General features: G+C 52.0%; 5 protein-coding genes and 1 non-coding gene across 6 annotated transcripts; 4 read left to right on the top strand and 2 right to left on the bottom strand.

The window, feature by feature from the left end:
- Positions 1-508: 508 nt before the first annotated feature.
- Positions 509-2,087, top strand: BX661DRAFT_192989 (enoyl-CoA hydratase; the record flags this gene model as incomplete). The annotated part of the gene is made up of 2 exons (XM_051537744.1): positions 509-583; positions 1,275-2,087. 2 exons carry the CDS (start codon positions 509-511, stop codon positions 2,085-2,087), a joined length of 888 nt encoding a protein of 295 aa, XP_051394050.1.
- BX661DRAFT_t11 lies at positions 612-685 on the bottom strand. The gene has a single exon. It is a non-coding gene; the product is annotated as a tRNA-Ile (tRNA).
- Positions 2,088-2,289: 202 nt separating the features above from the next.
- On the top strand, positions 2,290-4,602 carry BX661DRAFT_196179 (uncharacterized protein; the record flags this gene model as incomplete). Its single annotated transcript, XM_051538032.1, has 3 exons — positions 2,290-2,935; positions 2,968-3,839; positions 3,904-4,602. The coding sequence occupies 3 exons, from the start codon at positions 2,290-2,292 to the stop codon at positions 4,600-4,602; spliced, it is 2,217 nt and encodes a 738-aa protein (XP_051394049.1).
- A 96-nt stretch (positions 4,603-4,698) lies between these two features.
- On the bottom strand, positions 4,699-6,797 carry BX661DRAFT_196178 (Oxoglutarate and iron-dependent oxygenase degradation C-term-domain-containing protein; the record flags this gene model as incomplete). Its single annotated transcript, XM_051538031.1, has 5 exons — positions 4,699-4,797; positions 4,836-5,676; positions 5,715-6,093; positions 6,182-6,252; positions 6,769-6,797. 5 exons carry the CDS (start codon positions 6,795-6,797, stop codon positions 4,699-4,701), a joined length of 1,419 nt encoding a protein of 472 aa, XP_051394048.1.
- Positions 6,798-7,126: 329 nt separating this feature from the next.
- On the top strand, positions 7,127-13,461 carry BX661DRAFT_196177 (uncharacterized protein; the record flags this gene model as incomplete). The annotated part of the gene is made up of 15 exons (XM_051538030.1): positions 7,127-7,402; positions 7,441-7,763; positions 7,790-7,853; positions 7,936-8,476; positions 8,527-8,647; positions 8,716-9,500; positions 9,538-10,094; positions 10,124-10,347; positions 10,404-10,506; positions 10,539-10,837; positions 10,894-12,157; positions 12,190-12,512; positions 12,542-12,695; positions 12,737-13,126; positions 13,156-13,461. The coding sequence occupies 15 exons, from the start codon at positions 7,127-7,129 to the stop codon at positions 13,459-13,461; spliced, it is 5,730 nt and encodes a 1,909-aa protein (XP_051394047.1).
- A 3,501-nt stretch (positions 13,462-16,962) lies between these two features.
- On the top strand, positions 16,963-17,387 carry BX661DRAFT_63780 (uncharacterized protein). The gene has a single exon (XM_051539354.1). The coding sequence runs from the start codon at positions 17,105-17,107 to the stop codon at positions 17,333-17,335; it is 231 nt and encodes a 76-aa protein (XP_051394046.1). The 5' UTR covers positions 16,963-17,104; the 3' UTR covers positions 17,336-17,387.
- Positions 17,388-18,002: the final 615 nt, after the last annotated feature.

Genomic DNA, 18,002 nt, shown 5'->3' with positions numbered 1-18,002 from the left:
ACCACATCCACCGCCACAAGCGCTGCGCTTAACAAGCGCATCATTAGCATTGTTAGGCGCCGATGCATGCGGAAGAGGGTTGGCATTGGCCGGCCGGGCCAGTGAGATAGCGGCCAGCACGGCAACAAAAGCGATCAAAAAGAGTAGTGAAGGTGGTCATTTTTCGATGTAGTGGGTTTTGTAAATATGTAATGAATTGTAATTCAATGTGTGTGCAGATAATATTAAAGTGTTTTTAAGTGCAAATGTAAACGCCTTTTATACTTTAATTTTTGCTAAAAAAAGGTTGTGTAAAAATGGCCCAGTTTTTATTTTATATTTCTAAAGATAAATCATACGATTCAAATCACTGAATAGTAAAGAAATATTTTATTTGTTATACAACCAATAATCAATAAACTACCATTAAAACTTTTTTGGATTTCTTTCGAGTTGAATTACTTGCAGAGTTTGTCAGATATCTGTCTGATTACATACCAATTCAATAAACAATTAAAATTCACTATACATGCAAAAATACAACTTTGCGGGTTTGAAACTTTTAGTTATGAAAAGCAGCGAAATCTCGGAAGATGGCAAAAAAGTACAGAAGTCAAAATGACAAAAGTAATTGCTCACTACAGGGGTCGAACCTGTGACCTACGCGTTATTAGCACGTCGCTCTAACCGACTGAGCTAAGCGAGCTGAAACGGCTTTTAACCGCTTAATTCGCTTGTTCTGAACATTGGAATTTATCAAAATATATGACCAGCAGCTTAACAAGCTGCTGAAGTTATGCTTGTCAAGATCTGCAGGGTTTTAAAAAACATAATTTTATCACTTTACTCACCCGTCTTGTTAAATTAACAATGTGCACGGTACTATATTGTGCAGCCACCAAAACTTGCACAACTGGGACCACCAACATTATTTTGCAGACTAAACTATATTTACGTGTTCTCTTGCAATTTAAATGCATCAGCAGACTTCTTGATCAACATTCTTTTGGCACAACAGAACATAGCGTGGGAAAAACAAAAGTTTGTGCTCTCGATGAACAAAAATTAATTTACTCAAAACACCCTTTTGTTTTTAGTTCTCGACCCACATTTTCAGGTTTATTATACCAGTTAACAACACAAAGTACAATGCTTTTTTCTCTTCTCTCTCGCCGCGCAGTACACTCGTCCTTGCCTCTCTGGCCAGCCCTCAGTACATGTGCGCAAACTTTATCCGGCATGTTTCCACCGAGGCCTCAAGCGGAGAGGTAGTGTTGATACGTCACTCCGGAAAGGATGCGGGCATTCTGACTCTTTCTCTCAGCCGTCCCAAGGCCAAAAACGCGCTTTCCCGTAGTCTGGTCAGGGACTTCCGCCGCGCTCTGGATGAGGTCCGCAACGACAAAGGCACGCGTGTTGTAATTCTGCGGAGCACAGTTCCCGGCGTCTTTTGCGCCGGCGCCGACCTCAAGGAGAGGGCGACCATGTCGCCAACCGAGGTCGAGCAGTTTCTTTACAGCATGAAGACAGCGTTTAAAGAGCTCGAGGCGCTTCCCCAGCCAACGATTGCAGCGCTGGATGGGGCGGCGCTGGGCGGAGGGCTCGAGCTCTCCCTGTGCTGCGATCTGCGTGTAGCCGGCCCGCGGGCAATCTTGGGACTTCCGGAGACGTCGCTGGCCATTATCCCTGGCGCTGGCGGCACGTTGCGGCTGACCAAGCTTATCGGGGCGTCGCAGACCAAGGCTTTGGTGTTTACAGCCCGCCGGCTTGGGCCTTACCCTGCGTTCTCAATGGGCATCATCAACGATGTGGTCGAGGCAGCCGAGTGTATGGACGAGAAAAGCACAGGCGACCAAGATCTCGGCTACGAGCGTGCGCTCGAGTGGGCCCGCGAGATTATTCCTAATGGACCGGTTGCTGTGCGCATGGCTAAGCGTGCCATTAACCACGCCGCCTCGGCGGACCCAGCATCTGGACTCGAGATTGAGCAGCTGTGCTACGCCCAGGTTATACCCACCGAAGACCGGCTGGAGGGCCTGCGTGCTTTCAAGGAAAAGCGTAAGCCCGTGTACAAGGGTGCTAAAAATGGACTTAAAGCGCTCACGTGAAACACCCCCATGAGTCAAAATTATGCACATTGCTGGGCATGCCCAGGTCGCTCCGCGCAGCTGCTGCGCCCATCCACTCTTCCATTATTTCAGTGCATGTTACCTTTCTCTTGTTTTGCTTCCCCCTTTCATCGCTTTTTATTATTTCATTCGAATTTCATACTTTTCTTGTTTTTATTTTTACTCTACACACCGAATGGAAATGTCCGCGGTCAATGACGGCTGCCACAACCAAGACATGGCCAACATGGCGCTGGCGGTTAGCGAGGCCATGGGCGTGCTGAATCAAGAGCAGTCACATGGGTTTGGCTTTGAGGCCGACCGCGACGGCACAAACACCGGCGACGACGATGTCTGTAGCGACCAATGCGAAGAGGTTTATTTGGACGACAATGATGATGATGACCTGGGCATAACACGGGAGATCATGGGCTCAGACGACGGGGAGGAACTCACAGCCTCCCGCGCCGACTTTGATAGCTGGATGCAGAACCATGCCACGTTGGAGGCCGATATGGCCAGTACGAGTACAGAGCAGGGCGCCGAAACGAACATCTACAATGACACCTACGACGACATATATGATGATGACGATGACGATGACGAGGGGTACGAAGAAAGTGGCGAAGAGTTGCGATTCCCTCACAGCGCGTGGGCCAACGCTCGGAATAGTGTGGATACGAATGGCGATGGCTCACAATTGCAGCGCATGGCTGGCAGCTCCACCATAGACGACACTCCGATAAGCATAGGTTCATCCGACAACGAGGATGAGCTGGAGGACTATGAAGACGAAGTCGGCGAGTACGATGATAATTACGAGGTTTACGAAGGAGAGGAGGTGTACAGTGAGGATGCTGGTGGCGACGAAACGATGAAGCGGGGGAGGACGGATCTTCGCGGGAGCAGCTATACAGCAGCACATTTACCGACAGTTCGGTGCCAGCAAACGCGCAATTCAGTGTCCAAGTCTGCGAGCAGTTTGTCGGCGCGCTGGGGCCTCTGGATATTATTGAAGCACCATATTTCCAACACCAGCTTTCCCACCAAGCTGACATTGCCGACGAACCTGGCACGTTGTCAGAGACCGAGGCGGCTTCCATTGCCAGTGCGATGCTTTTCCTGACAGAGCCAACCACTGAACCTAGTCCACAGCCCGTGGTGGCCTACGAGCGTCCCCCACTGCCGCCAACTCGTAATGCTCCGTTGCTGGCTGACATGAATAGTGCCATTAACCAGAGCATCGACCGATCGCTGGATATGGTTGCCGAAATATCAGAGGGCTGCGACCAGACACATGCAACACAGGTGGACTTATATCACAGCTTTGGCGACGCTGAAGAGACAGAGTTGAAATTGCTTGCCGAAAGGGACTCACTGCTTAGCCGCATCCAAACGCTCGAGAAGGACGCCGGGACGCAGACACAATCGATTGAAGATGCCCAGCGGGGCGCTCAACAGCAAAAGCAGGCGCATGCGGCTGAGGTATTCGAGTTGAGGGAGAGGCTGAGGAGTGTGGCTGCAACAACTTCAAAGCTCGCTGACGATCTGCAGACTACAAGTGCTTCACTGAGCGAAACCATGGAGGTACTGGACATTGTCAGCTGCGAGAGGACAGATCTGGTTGCTAAGTGTCGCTTGCTCGAGGCAGACATTGAATCCGTTTCCAGCCAGCTGGCGCGCGAACAGCAGCTGCACAGTGAATCCCAGAAGAGCTGCAGCTTGCTTGCGATGGCAATTCCAGCGATGCGCGTCGGCTAGAGCTTGAATCATTGGCACGCAACTGAATCAAAGTTGCACGGAGCTTGGTAAACAGCTGACGCTGGCCCATAACAAGGAGCGGTTGCTGCTCGATACCAATCGCGCGTTGGAGGCCCGCTTGGGGGACGCTCTTCGCAAGGCCAAGGCGCCTGTGACAACAAAGGATGCGCTGGCCGATCACCGGCGTGCGTGGGATGTGCAGCTCAGCGAGGCCAGATCAGAGGCAAACTTTTCTCGCGAAAAGCTGACCCGTGTCGAGGCTGACTTGCAAGGAGAGCGGCGCGTTAACGCCCAGCTGAGGAAACGCCTGCAGGGGGCAGAGACAGCGCTGGATGCACTTGAGCAGCTAGAGAGGAAGCGCAAACTGGATGCCGAGGCTGATGAGCGCCGCCAGTCTGTCGATAGCAAGAGGGCTAAGCTGGCGGCAATCCGCAACGCTGTCACGCCCACTCGCCCTGGATCAGCAGGGGAAAACATGCAGACCCTTCATACAAGACAGGGCCAATTCGGCCAGACTAACGAGGCCGTGGCTAATCCTGAGGAGTTTGCGCGCGATCGGCGGCGCCGCACTGGCTCGCTGCTAGGATCGTTTCCAGCTACACCACGCGCAGTGGCTGATCTCAGCCGTTTGTCCTTTGGCCATCACTTGTCATCACCGCCCGCCGGCAAGCCAGTGACGCCGCGAATTAACCTGCACGGCCCCCAGCCTGCCAGCCCCAGATGGATATCACCAATTAGGAAGCCGGCAGAATAGTCACCTAATTGGTTTACATCTTTTTTGTTGAAACGATATAAACAGCCAATTGTATTTACTCATTTCTAAAAGCAAGCTGTGCAAAGTTACTGTCCGTCATTCGGCACCACTCTCTGCGGAAAATTCTTCATCCTCATCCTCATCTTCATCTTCATCTTCGTCAGAGGGCTGCTCGATAAAGACCATAGATATTTCCTGCCGATCGCTCTGGGCCATGTGGTTCAAATATTGACGAAGCGCAGCGTGCCTTCATCGCGCAGAACTAGCGAGAGCGAGTTAGATTCGGGACTGATGCGCAGCAGCTCATCCTTGTCCGCAATATAGTGGGTCGCGCCTCCCCAAGACTCTTCCCAGGCCAACTCCTGATCATCATCCGCAAGCTTAGGTTTTTGCAAGGATATCGTAGCGTCGAGCCCAGCCGGCTCCAATGCCTGGTCGTGAATCAATGTGTAATGGCCGCGCTCAAACTTGCGCACTTGCTGCGATGCGCTGATGAGGTCCAGCGATGTAAGGGCTGCGAGAAGACGAGCAAAGCTCGTGGATCTCAAAAACAATGCTAGTCCAGCCACAGTAGGCGAAGCAGATGGTGTTGCTTCAAGATACCTACGCAAATGTGCTGGGCCTTGTAGCGTCGCTTTGGCCCAGAAAGAGTCGTCCATGTCGCTCAGCACAGCGCTGAAAACCTCCGCACGCAAGAAATGGCGGAGCTCAACGCTGCTTTGTTCCAAGAATGTGTCTTGGATTCGGCTTTGCACTGCTGATTTTAGATAATCTGGGCTGATCCATTTGGCCCACTCTGTCTGGTCATTTTCAGCGGCAATTTGATCGTCTAGCGGCAGCATTTGTGGGAGAGCCGAGGACGAGAGTCTGGGAAGGTTCTCCTCACATGCCGATGTGTCCGAGGTGATCGGTCCGTAAAACCAGCCGGTTACTGACCACCTCTCGCGTGCCGGGTCCCGCACTGTGACCTCTTCTACCGTGTGGTAAGACACCATTCCAGTGAGAAAAAATCCGATCGAGTTGAACTCTGGCACAATATGCGAGACAACCTCTGTTGGATACCTGTCATCATCGCTCCCAAACAGGCCAGTGCGCCGCCATCCTCTGCGGACCAATCCTCGTCAACCAAGTAGATGATATATGCAATCCGGCGCGTCAGCTTTCCCCGGTGGACGTCATCATCGTGGCACAGCAAATGGTTTCCCTTCTTGTACCGCTGCGCTGCAATATCAAGGTATCCGCGGGCGAGTTGTGTGCCAGTGATCTTCTCCATGAACCCGACAAACTCTTCGCCCGAAAGGTAGTCCCTCAATGCCTTGATGTGCTGCTTTCCGTTCAGCGCCAGATCGTCGGTCTGGTGGAACCAATAGAGATCGTTCAGCCGCTCGTGCCAGTTGAGCTCTATCAGCTCGCCCTTGAGTCCGTGAAGGAATTCCTTGGGGAATGTGTTGCGCAGCTTGCCCGTGTGGAATGGGGTGGGTACTATAGGCCCTCGCCGTCGCCCACCGGTTGCTTAATAGAGAATGTCTTGTCTTTAAGTGTTTTGCTGGTGAATGCTTCGCGATAAGAATCGGTGAACTCGTCGCTGAAATACCAAGGTTCACGTCAAGTGCCTCGACTGAGGCTGTGGATTTCCCCTTGGCTGTGGTGCTTGCGATATCTGCGGTGCGAGCGCGCTTTTCGACAGATGTGAAATCATGAGCTGCCGTCTTCCAACTGGCTTTGTCTGGTCATTTCAGGCATTTTTGCGCGCGCGTGTGTGTGTAAGCAATAAATATATTTAATGAAATTCAAAAAACAATCAAGCCAGGGGCGGAGAAAAGAAATGCATAACCCGATAGAATTTCAAAAAAAGGGTTTTGGAATGGCCTAAAATAATACAAAAATCAAATCAAATCAAGCGATCACAAGCAACACCGTTTTATGGAAGCATCAGAAAATGGGAGTGCAACGCGCATGTTCGCTAAAGGAGCGAAAAGAGCAATTTCTCTCCCAAATTCAAATTACATATTTTCAATAACCGCATTAATATTATTTTTATTTTATTTTCTGACCGAATTTGCTGGCTGTGGATTTCTGAACCACTTTACTTTCAAACAAAATGTATTTATTGGACAGCCAAATTAGAAGGGCTTACCCCCTTTACGCAGTCTCAACACACGGCACCTGGCACCAACAGTGAATGGGCCGCTCATCGTCCGTAGACTGAAAGTCTGCTAATTGAAATTTTCAACATATGCAATATCCATTTTTATGCTGCTTTGTAGAGTTGACCGGCACGTCGAAACCAAATAACAGTTTACGAGTTTTGTTTCTCCTTTTGAATCGCGCATACACACAGGACACACCACAGTTTAAGGAGCAACAGCCACACGCGATACGAGTGGGGAGTGCCAGTTGTCCTTTCTTTCTTTTTGAGTCTCACTCTAACACTTTGTCAATGTGGTCGACTTTTCAGCGGGTGCCTTCACAAAAAGTTCATTCCTCCGAAAGTACTGGGCGCACACAGGTTCCTGGAACACCCATGTTAGACAGGCAGCAGAGTGTCGATTCGCCAGGAACTGGGCTGGACAGAACCGACTCTCAGCGCACCATGGTCGGCAGCAATGGATCCCAGTACCGCAACCGCCAGCAGTCACAGCAGGATTTGCCCAGTGGGCTCAACTCGAGCCAAAGCTTTGGCAGCGGTGGCGATGGCGGCCCTTACAGAGGAAACCATGCGTTTGGAGGCCGTCCTCATGGGTATTCAGCTCAGAACGGCAGTGGCGGGGTGGACGCGGCGGAGATGGAAATGGAAGCGGTGCAGTTGTTGATTCCGATGCCGATACATCCTCCGAGGTTGAGGATATCCCCACTATCAGTGCGCGCATGGTACCGATGAGTGTGGTAGTTGGGCGCTTGATAACATTTGCATACACAGAGCTGGTCACGCTGGTGGACACCATGCCCAGCCGGGCCGAGGGAGACCGTCTCAACGAGATTCTCAAATACACTGAGCACATGACAGATTTACTGACCAAGCTGCTGGTGCTGGTCCGCTGGGCGAAGAACGCGCCGCAAATCCAAAAATGCCAAAACGTCATCGCCTATCTGGACTTGCAGAACAGATACTTTGATTACTCGGTGACAGCATCTACGCGACATATTTGGCAATGCCCAACGTGCGCATGCGGAACTACGACGTGAGCAACGCTGTCGATATCCTGACCACGGGCACCTACCAGCGTTTGCCGGCAGCCATCAAGCGGGCGGTCCCTCCGCCAAAGCTTACAAAGCAGAAGATCAGCGACACATTGAACGCGATTGAAATATCATCCGGGGGCGCATTTTGAGAGGGAGCCCATCCCCTTGGCCATGCGCCAGTACCGGATTGCCAATGGCCGCATCGTCTTCACGGTGCACAAGGAGTTTGAAGCGACGCTGACACTGCTGCAGTTTGACCACAACATCCCTTGGCATGTGGTTAACGTGCGGGTCCTCGTGACTGGCGACAAGTCGCTCCCAGATGAGCACCAGATTGTAGTCAACGCACGGAAAATAGTGGACCTGGCGCAGCACCTGCTCATAGAGTCGAATCCGGTGCCGGTTGATACCTCACCGGAGCAGCAGCAAAAACACACGGCCTGCCTGTCTGCACGGCCGCCGCAGCTGGCCCAGCTCTACGATTTTTTGCATAGACAGTGCCTGGTCGTGCTGCTGGAGACCATTGTCAAGCAGGCTGCGGTCCTTCGGCGCACGCGTTGGGAAAACCTGCTGCAAGTCGAAATGGGCCCGGACCGCTCAGTGCTCACGCTGCGGTACTGGACATCGCCCAGGGCCGCGTCCTCACTCTATCCTAGCACTGCTGCCAGTAGGGACGGTGGCAGCACTACTGGTGCGTGGGTACTTTGCAAGAGAAGGGAAGCACAGCTCAAGCAGGTGCAGTGCTGCGGGGAAACTCCATTGTCTTCCGGCTGTGCTCGCTTCCCATCCCGCGGCCGATACACGCCTCAGCGCTGGACGGCCCCGATGCACTTGAGGCCTCGCCCGCAGACAGTGACGCGACGTAAAGCGCAGCGAGTTCTTGCGCATCGAGCACGATCGGCGCAACCTTATCCCCAAGATCGGGCTCAGTGTGACATGGTCGGCAAACTCGGGCCTGGGGACACCAAGGGTGTGGACACGCACAGTTTCTCAGGCCAGCGAGCTGGTGACAAGCCCCTCGACGGAAGACAATGAGTTGCTTATGGAGGATTTTGATATGGTTCTCGACCCAGAAGCTGTCAACACAGAAAAATTGCTTCGACAGGTGACGTGGAGGCACGCGCGGACTATTCTAAAGGCGTTACACGCTTCGGTCGTGGAGTCTGGTCTATTCAGCGACAACGCCGTTGAGTTGATGTACGTGCTGGCATCGGGCGCAACGAAGGGCGAGAGCGAGCTGACGCGGGAGGAGATTAGCTTGGGCACTGTTACACCCAGACTTCGCGCGTGGTACCGCCAGGACGAAGGCGCAGTGGATATTTTTGTGGACACATACACCGGCCGGTTGGTCGTGCGCGCGTCCGAGGCTATTGCCGCTAACACCTCGCTAAGCGAGGCTATGGTCAGCCAGCTCGCAGATCAGCTGAATCGCGGGCCTTGGCGCCTGGCCGAGCTTTTGGTCGACATGCGCTCAAGTTTGGCGCTGGTGGATCTGGACAGCCTTGCGTTCCGCTCGCTAGGACTGCGCCCACAGAGCACCCAAGGATCAAAGGCACCGGGCTGCCCGGGTTTGTACTTTCAGGGATCTACAGGCGAATGGAGTTGGCAGGCGCTTCGCACACGCATGCGCACCACTCTGTCGCTCCCGGTGGCAGCGTTGCTGGGTCAAGGCCGAATCCAGGCGCTCAAGGCGCGGTACCGCACGCTGGAGGCATGTCCCACCATGCAGGTGTGGTGTCGCCGGGCATGCAGTCAGTGGCATCGGGTTCGGCGTCTGGAGTGGGGGGCCAGGCTTCTACCAGCCGTCGGTTATGGCATCCAACTTCCCTCTCCGCATATCGCAACAAGAGGCAGACGCGCTTGTTCGCGATGTAGCCGGCGTCGACAACCCGCTGAGCCGGATCCGATTCTACAAAATTGAGGGCACAGAGGGCGTCGAGGAGCAGCTGGACAGCATTGTACCCAATTCGGCGGCAATAGGGGCCGGTAAGGGTGAGTGGTACATAATGGTCGCCATGACCGACCGCCTGCGCTTCCGCTTGGTGCTGCTCAACCCGCACCCAATCGACCAGCTGATGTTTGTCATCGGCCAGATCATCTCGCTACAGGTTGACCGCCTATTCTCGTCGGTCGCGCGCAGGCTGATGGCAGAGAAGCAGCTGGACAGCACCATCTTTTCACACCCGAAGGCGGGTGCGCCCGGGACCAAGCGCAGCTATGAGACCAGCTCGCAAGGCGACTTGGATTTGGAGTCGAAGGCGGAAGCTGCCAAGGGGGAGAGCAGCAGCGAGCGCAAAATTACCGAAAAGGTGGACGCCATGCTGACAGGCCGCACGAGCATCAAGCTGGACTACCTCAACGCGTTGGCATCCACATGCCGCGCGCGCCTCGCACTGCGGCTCTTGCAAACGCAGCTCACGCGGTGGAAAATACCATACAGCTTCCGTTGCCCTCGTTCTCGACATCGCCGCACGGACACCGCGCTGCCGTGTCCAAGGAGCTGTCCGTTGTGGGGTTGGACAGGATGGGCCTGTACGAGCTTGACGAGCAGGTTCCGACGCTGTACATCCCTGTAGTCGCGCTGATGCGCGCATCACCCATAACTGGGGCGTCGCCAGCCTGGGCGTGCTTCCCGACGAGTCGCGACGCATGGTGTCCATCCGCATTGCGTCAGACGAGCTTGACCCGTCGATGCGCGCTGATCTGTCGCCGTCCACACGCGTCGACCAGCACCGCCAGGCGCGCTCGCGAAGAGTGCCGGGAAGAGTCCCCCATTTGCTGAGCGCTCGCGCGCGGCGTACGCGACCATGTCAAACTCTATTGCGTCGAATGGCATTGGCAGCAGCGGCATCAATATCGGTGGCGGATCGGGCGCAGGTCGCAGCACGTCTGCAACACACAGCGGGACAAGGCAGTCGTTGATCGGCCGGCATGTGGTCCCCTGTCAGGTCATTGCCTCGATCCCAGTGGCACTTGACGGCCTGCCAACCCCCGTGGCTCAAGCGTATGCGGACGCGGTTTACTTTGGCGCTCACGCTGCTGCTGACGGGGGGTACCATCGAGAAAACAGCGAAGGGCGCGCATCCGAACTGCCGCCGAAGGAAAGAGCAAGGGTGGGTACTGTAAGATGGTGCTTGTCTACAAGCAGGTCAGCCGCGCGCTTCAATGCCTGATTCGTGATTGGTCTGAGCACCATCTTATGACACACATTGGACGGCACATGTACTCGTGGGAGCAGCAGTCGCTACGGCGTATGTTGGTGTCGACAACCGCATTTTACCCGTTTAACGCCGGCCCATACACCGGTGCTGTGGCCAATATCCTGGGATCGTGGCGCGGCCACCAGTCGACGGAGATAATCATCCGTTGCATGGGGACATATTACCTGTCGATATCATGCCGGGTGCCGTATCCGTTTGCCAACGAGGACACAGACAAGTCGATGTATCCGCCCAACTACGAGGACTCTGGGGGAAGCGACTTGTCGTTCCACCTGACATTGGCCGATGTTGATGTAAAGGCCAACCAGATTCGCCGCATCGCGTCCACTTGGCCCTGGGTCTTTGCGCACAACAGCCGGTCCAACCAAGATACCGCCGAGCGCCCGTGCAGCGAGAGCAGTATATCATCAAAAGACACCGAGGGAGACCAGTGCAAGAAGGCGCGACGCGTAGGCTTTGAAGTGTCCACCAGCTTGTCGCGCTGGCTGCGCACGCTGCAGGCGCGCCTCAACATGACCGGCGACCCAATGTCGGTGCTATCGGTGATAATGCAGCTGATGCCGGTGAACAACATCCTGGCCGCAATCTCGCCTCAGGACAACATTCAGTCGCTGCCGTCCTCGGCGCCCCAGTGCTCGCGCGAGTCCCTGCTTCGCCTCCACTTCAAGGACCTAGTCAGCGGCGATAATGATGATGGCGAAGTAGAGCCCAAGCCCCAGCCACAGCCCGAGGACTCGTCTCACTTGTTGTTTGACAAACTGGTCTCGTTGGGGCAGAACCTCGGCCCAGTCTTTGACTCGGTCAAGGGCCTCAACGTCGCGTACATGTACACTGCATCGGACAATGTCCGCCTGGTGTTCAACTCACGATACGTTGTCGATATGCGACTAGTCTCCAGCGATCTGTTCCATATCAGTGACGCGGTCGGTGCCGCACGCTCGTTTAACAAGCAGTCGCACCCGGCCTACGCTCGCGCTTCAGCCATGGCGCCAAAGCCCCTAGTCACAGCGACTACAGAACCGATCCCGCTGTTTAGTGACTGGCTCGAGGCAATGTCGCGCGGAATGAAGTTTGACTGGGCTAAGCTAGAGAAGGGCATGTCGGCTATATTGCGCCAGGATACGACCAACGCCGATACGGCGTCTGGGGATGTCGCGCAGGAGCCGATAAGTGCGCAGGAGAGGCTGTGGCGTTCCAGCGCAATATGTTCCGGCTGCGGCCCGATGCCTCGAAGAGCGAGCAGATGCTGTTCAGGCTTCGCGAGCTCCACAACAAGCAGAACTCGGCCAAGTTTCCGATCTTGGTGCCGCTTGCGCCCTCAGCCATGCTGTGCTCGCACCTTCACCTTGTGGCTGTCATCCGGTCGCTGATGCAGTGGCTTGTGCAGTCCGTACACCTGCGCGACCAGATAGAATCGGCCATCTCGCGCACACAGGACATTATCGAGCAAAAAACATCGCTAGTGGCGCCCAAGGATATGCTGGATGCTCTCGACCCGCATGGTTGGTGTCACAGCCGAAGGAATCACTGTTCAGTGTCAAGGAGAGGCTGGTCGTCAACGACGATATGGACGGCAGGGCGGACCGGTCAGACTCTTCCAGTGGCGGCAGCGATAACAGACAGGTCATGATCGTCGGCTTTACGGGCGCCCGTGAGTCTGTGCGCTGCGAGTTTTTGATGCGTGCAGGTGTAGCCAGCACAGATCCCGATTCTGACGGCCCGGCTGCCAGCTCGACAGCATGGATGTCGAGGTACAGAAGGTCGCGGCAGCCATTGCCAGCATCGATGACGGCGACGAGGACATAATGTCGGTCGTGAGCGACCTGTACATGATCCCGACTAACTTGATGCAAGTCGACCTCGATGTTCGCATTGTGCCAATGAACCGCCCGCCGAACGGCATCACTGATGCGGCTGCAGCGTATCTGGTCAGTGCATTCAAGGCGCAGACCTCGAGCAACCGCCACCGTGCTGGCGTGCTTGTGCGTATCCTGGCTCTGCCGCCGCAGCTGGTCATGGACACCGTGGATATTGCCAAGAAGCTCGAGGGCAAGGTTAAGATCTGTGCTCTGCAAGATGGCCTCGAGCATGACATTCGCCTGGATGCCAATCAATCCAAGGTCATGTTCTCTATGCGCTTCTTGGACAGATCGGCCAGTGGCAGCGTCTGTTCATTCAGTATGCCTTGCTCACTGGCACGGCGCAAGTTGTGTGGGCCATTGATCCGAGCATTATCAGCGAGGCCAAGTTGGGTGGCAGTGTGTTTTTTATGAAACGACCGGAAGCCATGATCAATGTGTGGAACAAGTTGGTGGACAACGTCGTTGCCAAGCTGGACAGCGAGACGGTGTTTACGCGCGACATGGGCAAGTCGGGCAAGTCGCGGTGGTACGACATTGTCGCCGCGCTCTACGAGGCGCAGCATTCTTCGCTGTCAGACTCCAACACGACCTAGACCTGGGGGTTTATTATCTTGAGCATAAAATTTTGATTATAAAATTTTTATATTATTTTTATTGTTTGAACTAGCAAAAAAACTAGTGCCGTGTTGTCAACTCGCAACAAACAAAAAAGGTTAAAAAAGTGGTGTGTTGGTGTCGCTTCCATGGTAGTGACGCAACTGTCAATGCAACATAGTTACTACAGCCCGTCTAGGAATATGAATGCGCAATAGCAGCGAGTTTGAAGCCATTTTCAATATGGATTACGCTGCCCTTTCGAACAACGCGCGCCATGCACTCGCGCCTATCAATTTGGGACGCGTTGGTATGCGAACTATACACCATAGAAAGGGTGCTTCGCGTAGCCCAAGACGACAGGCGCATTGCTAGCCAGGATGTTAATGCCACGCCGCCAGTCCTTGCAGTTAATGCTGGAAAGAGTCGTCAAGCATCATCAAGCCGAAGCCCGTTGTACCTTGACGCCTACAATTTCTAGCCCACAAGAGCAGCTAAGCGCAACCATCCCGGCCGGCGCGCACTGTCGCACGTCCGGAGGGTGCCAGTGTAAAAACTTACGCTGGACAAGAGGCTTGTTAATATTTCAAACAAGCACTCGGAGAGAAGAGTCGAACCAGCAAGCGCTCGCGCGCGAGCTTGGGCTCTAGTCCTCTTGTAGGAGCTGCCAGGGTACATAGCAAACAAGCTAAAGTACCGGCATCTAAGTATACCGTCGTCTGAAGCGTACAAAATCAAAAACTTTTTGTTGGGCCAAAATTTTTTAATCTGACGTAATTTTTTGCATGTGCGTCCTGATTATGATTTTCTGATTGTAATTTAATTTCAAATCCGTGCGCCACACGTCTTTTGCAAATCTCAGCGGCAATGAACAACATCCCGAAAGATGAGCGTTTATGACAGTACAAGCTGTTTGGTGACACTGATTAAAGTGTTGTTTTTGTTTACATGATTTTTTGTTGTCAAGCTGTATTTATTATTGTTTCCAGCTTGAAAACAAAACAAAAACAAACTTTCAATTTTTGTATTTGTATTACACACCTGCTACGTCGGCAAATGTTAGGTGACATGTTTGTGAAAGGATATTTGCGTTTGCAGAAATAGGGTCGTTGGTTATCGGATGAGCACCAGGTTGGGTGGACTAGTCGATATGATGTGTTTTCCTTGATAGTGTGTTGCGGGCGATATGCTTCTCCGCTGGCACTTCAAGTGGAGCATGGCGTTCCAAGCAGGAGACGGATACAGACGTGTGTGAGCGTGTGCGTCCATTACATTGATTGTGCGGCAAATGAATCTACCCCATCTTCGACTGTGATCCGAGGAGAGCCCAACCCGCTCACTTTCGGATATATTTTGGGACCATAGGGTTGAAACACGATTCACATGTAAGTTTTTTGTTTGCCTGTTGGAGGAGACAATGGCTGGCCAATTTGTAATAGCACGCCCGTTTCTCACAATTCACATGCGTGTGTTGGCAGAGAGAGCTTTCTGGTACAATAAATTAAAAAGTGATAAAAAAGGAACTTTGTCTGCGGAAAAGACAGCAGGCAGATCATCACAGGGATTGCTGTTCTGCCTGCTTGCGTGCGCGCGCATGTCGCCTTCAGTCGATTGATGTATAGAGAGCGATAGGCAAGGGACAAGGCATGGATGCATCACGTTTGGCAGTGCGCGAAGAGGATCATCTGCCTGCTTCAAATTATGTGACAAAGACAAGCCCAACAGAAACTAGGCGACCAGCGCTGTGCACAGACGTCCGCCATAGGGGTTTCGGCAAAAAAAATCTACCCAGAAGACAGCGTAAATCCATAAAGTGCTCGCTGGCCAGCTTGGCTGGTGGGGTAAGCAAAAAAAGGCTGGGGAAACTGCGGTGTCGAAAAGCCAATAACACTCTAGGAACAAATGGAATATGCCTACATATTTTTTTACGCACTCGTTAGCGTGAAAATTTTCTTGCGTGTTCACTGAAAAAAGCAAAAAAAGGCGAATTTTCAGCACTCACTTGTAAAACTTGGCATATTATTTCTGCAAGCGTGCAAAATATTTGCAGTCGATTTCTAAAAAAGCCTATCGCTATCAGCTTCGCTGCAGACCAACCAGAATGCAGAAGAGCAGGGCAGCCGAACCAAATAATACTGTATGTTTTGCCTGATGCAGCGAGCGAGGTGAAAATAAAGCAACCGAGCCACAATAAAAATAACTTTTTTTCTTATTCCTTGGGCTTTTCTGCAACCCTCATCCATTCGCTCTGCCGCTTTGGTCGCCTGTTCTATTCACAGTACTGCGTAATTTTTATTCTGTGGCATGTATTATATTTCTCGTCGGCTTTTCAAGCGGGACGAAAAATTTAATGAGGCACAATTTTCTCTTACTGTGAAGCTACTGTGAGAAAGAGAGAAAGAAAGAAACAGAAGAAATTTTGTATGACCAAATGTTTGCATTTGGCACATTGTCTATTTTTTCGTACATACTTTTTTCGTCCCTGTTTTCTCTAGACCGTATATAAGCTCATGGTCTCCCTCCCTACTTCTCTCCAACTTTTTTATTTCCTATTAAACAACTCCCCACTCCATATATATTGCTTTGTTGAAAACCTTGAATATAACTGTTTCTTTTCGACTTTGCTTGTTGCGAGCTTATATTGCATTATTCTTTTGTCTTTATTTGTGACATTTCACGACTAGCACTCAAGATCTCACATCTCGCATTTTTTTTGCCCAAACACCCAACCTCCCGCGCGCCGACTTTGCTCATTCTCTCGCTGCCCTTTTAAGACCACTCGTATATTTTCTTTCTCTCCTTTTTTCTTGTCTTGTATTGTCGTATTCGAGCAAAAAAGAAACTGTCTGCATTCTTTTATATTATTTCCAGTAAACACAATTTCCATTCCTCCCAACGCTTTCAGCTACAAGCCACTCTATTACCACCACCTGCAATCATGACCTCGATAAAGCCAGCCGTCATCTCAAAGAGATCGACATCGTCGCCCACACGCCCCCTGCTGTTTAGCCGGTTAGAGGTGCAGTACACGGATCCTGATCTCAAGCGCGAGGCACTCAGCGAGCTCTTTGACCACTGCATGTCGCCAATCTGCAGCACCACGCCGTCACTGACCACATCGCGCTACACGTCCAGTACGGGGCTAGAGGGCGCCAACGACGGGCTTCGCGCGCGTCCTATGTCGGCAGCACCCCTGTTTGATCTGGATCTCTCGAACCGCATTCTACCCAACGCTCCGGTGTCGATAAACTCGGGGCTAATTTCTCCAGTTACTTCGTACAGCGACGAGGGAGCACTGTTTTGCAACGGCAGCAGCAGCATCAGCGCCGGCAGCACGAGCGCACAGAAAGCCAAGTAGAGCACTTTGGCCAGTACACAGAGGACGACGGTGAAGAATACGATGAGGATGAATATGGTATGTATGAGTGTGTCGGTAGCTTCAAGCAGTCGGCAGAGCTCGGCACATTTGCAGACTTGCGGCGGAAGCTGTACGGCAGTGACCTGCATGCTTCGGCGCACACACCTATGAACTGAACTGAGGCGAGATCTGGTTTTCTCCTTGGAAGCGGCCGCTAGCACACATTTGTGGAAACCACCATTTGCGTGTGTTTATATTATCACCAACCCCATTTCGGATAACACATGGAGTATATCGAGCTATGCGAGAGCTGCGTGCCTTGCATTGTGGCGGTTGCGCTCCTTCATGCAATTATGTGTTCTTTTTTGCATTTAATCATCCGTCAGCCAACCAGCCTAAGCGTGAAGGGTGCTTGTTCAAAGCCACAGTTGCTGTTGCTGTTGCTGATATTGTTATTTTTAGTAAGGCCATTTAACTCACCACCCCTACTCTTCAGTTTTGCAGTCTTTACATAGTCTTTTTTGTTATTTGTTGCATTGAATCAACAATGTATATAATATTTTCATATTTTGTCTGTCATTATTAATGATTTATTGCAGATGAGATCTTGGTCTGATAAGCTCATCAGTTCATAAAATGATAATTGTCCGCGGATATTTAATCACTTTTTTTGTTCAGACCGACTTTGTTGCCTTTTCTATTTATATGCGCTCATGTGCTTCACGTGGATTCAAATAAAACAACAAAACAAACAATAAATCTGAAAGAGCCGCCATTAAAAGCCAAGCAATAGAAAATCTGGTTATTTATCTCAACTGCGCCACTCTGGCCCCTAGCTCCAAGTGCACAAGACAAAAATGCTGATGTCGTTGGAAAAGCAGTAAAAGCAGTAATATTGGCGGGCACAAGTGGGCCGTGTCGTGGTATTGTCTCCGAGTTGAAAGAGGCATCGGTCTCCCCCGCCTCCCCCCAGAGTTTTTCCACTGGCTACAGTCTAAAGACTTCAAAGAAAATCAAAATCAAATTTTTTTTTTTATTTTAGATTTTAGCCATTTTGGGATCAACGCTGTGTTCCACACGCAGTCAAACTGAGACTATTATAAAATGTCATCTATGAGATCTCTTCTAATTTTTGCAAAAAATGGTTGGGCGTAAAATTTCCGCATCATTTCACAGCGTTTT

The sequence above is a fragment of the Kickxella alabastrina genome (assembly GCF_025024165.1).
Source record: "Kickxella alabastrina strain RSA 675 chromosome Unknown BX661scaffold_3, whole genome shotgun sequence".
NCBI classification, from domain to species: domain Eukaryota; kingdom Fungi; phylum Kickxellomycota; class Kickxellomycetes; order Kickxellales; family Kickxellaceae; genus Kickxella; species Kickxella alabastrina.
The sequence above is the reverse complement of the archived record's forward strand: the minus strand, read 5'-3'. Positions and strand labels throughout refer to the sequence as shown.